Source organism: Oryza brachyantha, chromosome 2 (assembly GCF_000231095.2).
Source record: "Oryza brachyantha chromosome 2, ObraRS2, whole genome shotgun sequence".
NCBI lineage: Eukaryota > Viridiplantae > Streptophyta > Magnoliopsida > Poales > Poaceae > Oryza > Oryza brachyantha.
In genome coordinates this window covers 5577024-5581209 of record NC_023164.2, presented here as the reverse complement: position 1 = coordinate 5581209, position 4186 = coordinate 5577024, and the positions used below count along the sequence as shown (strand labels likewise).

The following is a 4186-nucleotide window of genomic DNA, read 5'->3' as shown; positions in this document are numbered from 1 at the left end:
ATATGACATGACATTGCCACCATCATAGGCAAATCTGGATTCTGGAACATGGATGTTGCCTGGTCTTCAAGTCTTCTTTGGCTCTTTGCCTTTAGAATTTCTTCTTTTCTCCAGCTGCCTTTGGACTGTGACATCATGATGTCACTGGACAAAGTGACAAGTTTGTTCTATAGGTTGTGTTGGGGTTACTCAAAACAGCTGTAGATCGAGACGAAAAACTGGTTGCTTTCAGAAAACTAGATAAATATATCAGTTCCTAATTGTGAAGTATGGGAGTTACTAGGAACAATAAGAACATCGCCACATTGGGCAATTGAAACGCAAACATTTATCAGAAGTGTTAAACTACTGGCAGCTGTGATTCATGGAGTAAGGAAAATTAGGATATCCGCAATCTCAGATGATGTTCTTGGAAACAAGGTCACTTTTGTAGCGTGTAGATTTATTTAGGTCTGATTAACTAGTTAAGAGGACAAAGGTCTCTGATAAAAATAGCAGCAGATTGAGGAACACCATAAGGGGTAGGAGATTCATTTCTGGACAGAACAATTGTGGTACACACAAGCTGAACAGATTTAACATATCAAGTAGTCACTACAACAAATTGGGCAATATCTTGTTGCCGACAACAGATTGCCAAATATATAGTTTAAATGCTACTGTAAAGCTATATAAGATATGCTGGTAAGTATCGTGGTATATAAGGTATGCTGGTAAGTATCGTGGAGAAAACATTCTGATGCATTACGACGATGAGTGATTCCTACAGGCTTATAATGGTCGGTATATTTTCTATACCAGCTATGCTGCTGGTTTCAATTTGCTGGTACCTTCCTGTTTGGCTCAAAAACATACTTGACCAAGGATTCTTTGATCGATAGCAGCTCAGGAAACTCATCCTTCAGCTTTGTGCCATCCATCTCATTATTGCTCCGAGGAGCAACAATGACCTTAGCTTGTTCTTCAAGTGTGAAGTTGGACCACTTGAAGCTGGGATCAATGTACTTCTTGTACATCTCTAAAATCTCATTGTGGCTAATGACGCCAGGGTTGGTGAAGTTCCAGATTCCCCGCAGGTTTCTTTTTGCCATCTCAACTGAAATCGGCAAAAGCTCATCTAGTATAGTCATGCTGTTTGGGATGTTAACCACCTTGTTGTAGCGACTGATCTTTGTGATGAAGTTCCGCGGATTGCTGAGGTCAGAGGATATAGGCATCCGGACTCGTAGGGTGCAGACATTGTCATACTCCTTCAACAATTCCTCGACCTGCAGCATCCAGGAAGAAATAAACAAAGCTTAGAAGAAAGAAATGTAAGAGCTGTAACAAAGTAAACTTGATCATCACATGGGTATGAGTAGTTACCATTGCCTTGGTCTTAGAGTAGAATGAACCAGTAAAATTTGGTTTATCCTCTTCCTTGAAGCCAATGCCTGATCCTTCAGGATGATTTGCATCATATTCAAAAATACACCCAGTGGCATAATTCATCATCAACAACCCATTCTCCCTACACACATCCGCTAAAGTCAAGGTGCCCACAACATTGGTGCGTATGGTGTCCGGCTTGTGAGACTCACACCAGTCAACATTGGGTCTGCCAGTGACACCAGCAGCATTGAAGACATGTGTTGGCTTAATAGTCTGGATATCCAGGACGAGTGAAGAGCGCTCTTCCAAGCGACCTTTTCCATATTGATATGGAATTCCCTTCTTCTCACATATTTTTCCAAGAAGTCCACCTATCCATCCTGTCCGGCCATAAATCAAGAACTTGAAAGGATGCGTTGGAGATGCCACCTTTGATGTTGGAACCACCATCTTTGTCTGATTACTATTAAACTGATTAATCATTCCTTTAATTTCCTCCGATCCCTCAGAACCAGGCATCATCAATGTCCTTGGATGAGGCAGCAATGCACCAGAAACATCACCCCAATAATCAGAATTGGCAACATACCATTCCATTGTCTTCCTCAGGCCCTCCTCCCATGTAGTGCGCTCAGACCACCCAAGGTTCTTGAGCTTCTGATCATCCAAGAAGTACCTCTGATCATTGAATGGTCTGTTATCAACAAATTGGATGACTTTGTCAGCTTCCAGATTAAAAAGCTTGCAAACATCCTTTGCCACATCAAGGACCGTTCTCTCTTTCTTTGTACCAATATTGTAAACATGTCCAACTTCTCCTTTATGAAGAATGACCTCAAATGCCTCAGCAACATCCTCACAATAGAGGTAGCTCCGGACATTGGATCCATCACCGTGAATTGGGAGGGGCTTTCCTCTCATAGCCAGGAGAATGAACTTTGGGATAAGCTTCTCTGGAAACTGATTAGGGCCATACACATTATTCCCCCGAGTAGTGATAACAGGTAAACCATAGGATCTTCCATATGCCATAACAAGCATCTCTGCTCCAGCTTTGGTAGCTGAATAAGGGTTTGTTGGGAGCAGCTGTGATGCCTCATGGTTGCCGACCACTGCATCCTCATCGGTCTCCCCATAAACCTCATCAGTGCTAACATGAATGAACCTCCTGATCTGTCCAGTGACCTTGCAGGCCTCAAGAAGGACATGAGTGCCATAAATGTTATTCTTGGTGAACTCAAAGGAGTTCCCAAATGAATTGTCAACATGTGTCTGGGCTGCAAAGTGCATTATAGTATCAATATTCTCTGTGACAAGAAGGAAGTTAACAAGATCAGCACTTGCAATATCGCCCTTGACAAACTTGAAGTTTGGTGACGAGCTGGCAGGGAGCAGGTTCTTCAGATTAGAGCAGTAGTCGAGCTTGTCAAGGACAACAATCTTGTAATCAGGGTAGCTCCGGACAATACGGTTTGTGACATGGGAGGCAATGAAGCCAGCAGCTCCCGTAATGAGGATGTTCTTTGGTTTGTATGGCATCGCCATATTCTTCTGAATTGTTACTTGTCAGATTCTGTAGCGTAAAGTGAATCGACAGGATTAGACTTGATGATTGGGTGAATAATCAATTAAGCACCATGAACAAAATACTTGATAACTTAAATATAATCTTCTGGAGATTGCGATGTAATATGATCCATGCTGTTCAAAAGCAAGATTTAGCTACTAAATTTGTGGTTGTTCATTTTAATACGAGAAACTACTCCCAGCGTATTGACCGCAACGTAAACAGGAGGCTGCATCCAATTCACATGTAGTGCACAATCCAAATACAATTCAATAATGTAAAACACAAAAAAGATTCAATTTTCATGGAGGCAGAAACACAATCTGTTGTGTACACTCAAATAAATATGCAAAGCACAAGCTGTTGAATTGTTAAACGCTTTCTTCATAAATCATCAGGGGTATGAAATTGCACAACCAAAACGATGCAGGGGTATTAAGGTAAAGGTAAAAAACAGACTTAATTTACCCTTTTCTGTTATACCATAGCCTTGTACAATCAAAAATAGAGCAGCGAGTTTTTGCAAGGTCACAATGTAACCAGACTGGCACCGACAAAAAACATGATGCAATATATATATAGGAGAGAGAGAACAAAGAACAAAGAAACACCTCAATAACGTAATTAAAAACGTAAAATTTTTTAATCTCAAAAAGAAGATCTGATCCTGACGTTGCTACCGCACGATATAATACAGTCAATAAAGCACGCAAATCCGACAACCTGTGGACCCATTCCCCCCCAAAGCAAACACAATAAACAACAAAATTTCCAGGCCATCTAGGCGATTAACAAGAGGGCAAGCACAGGGCACCTCGAGGTCGGCCTAGATCGATCTACAACCTCGGTGAAGGAAAAAAAAAAAACCCCACATCCGGATCAGCAAAAAGTGCGGTGTGCGGGGCGGTGAGGAAAGCAACCAAGCACACATTGCGATCGATCCGAGCGGAATCCGCGACGGCGCTGCGAGGTCGGGTCCGTCAGCGAGGAATCGCCGACGAAGAAGCGGCGGGGCAGGGGGAGACATGGGAGAGAAGCAGACACACACACGGATGGGATCATGGGACGGCGAAGAAGCGAGCACCTAGCACGGCACGCAATGCTCGCGGAGGAGGGGGGGGGGGGGAGGGGTAGAGGCACGTACCGGAGCGGAGCGGAGAGGGGAGGAGAGGCGGGGGAGACAGCGGGAGAGGGGAGGGGAGGGGGAGGTAGATATACGGTGGCCGGCGCGTGCGTGGAGAGAGGGAG

The 4186-nt window shown here is 43.7% G+C and overlaps 1 protein-coding gene across 1 annotated transcript; it reads right to left on the bottom strand.

The window, feature by feature from the left end:
• Nucleotides 1-502: 502 nt before the first annotated feature.
• LOC102703367 (trifunctional UDP-glucose 4,6-dehydratase/UDP-4-keto-6-deoxy-D-glucose 3,5-epimerase/UDP-4-keto-L-rhamnose-reductase RHM3) lies at nt 503-4186 on the bottom strand. Its single transcript, XM_040520795.1, has 3 exons — nt 4083-4186; nt 1366-2944; nt 503-1268 (listed from the first exon to the last, which is right to left on the bottom strand). The coding sequence occupies exons 2-3, from the start codon at nt 2914-2916 to the stop codon at nt 816-818; spliced, it is 2004 nt and encodes a 667-aa protein (XP_040376729.1). The 5' UTR covers nt 2917-2944; nt 4083-4186; the 3' UTR covers nt 503-815.

Excerpts from the sequence above, each read along its gene's own strand:
- LOC102703367 (XM_040520795.1), bottom strand. The coding sequence starts at position 2,916 with ATGGCGATGCCATACAAACCAAAGAACATCCTCATTACGGGAGCTGCT. Across the intron at positions 1,269-1,365 it reads ACTCTAAGACCAAGGCAATG|GTCGAGGAATTGTTGAAGGA; the intron begins GTAACTACTCAT and ends TGGATGCTGCAG.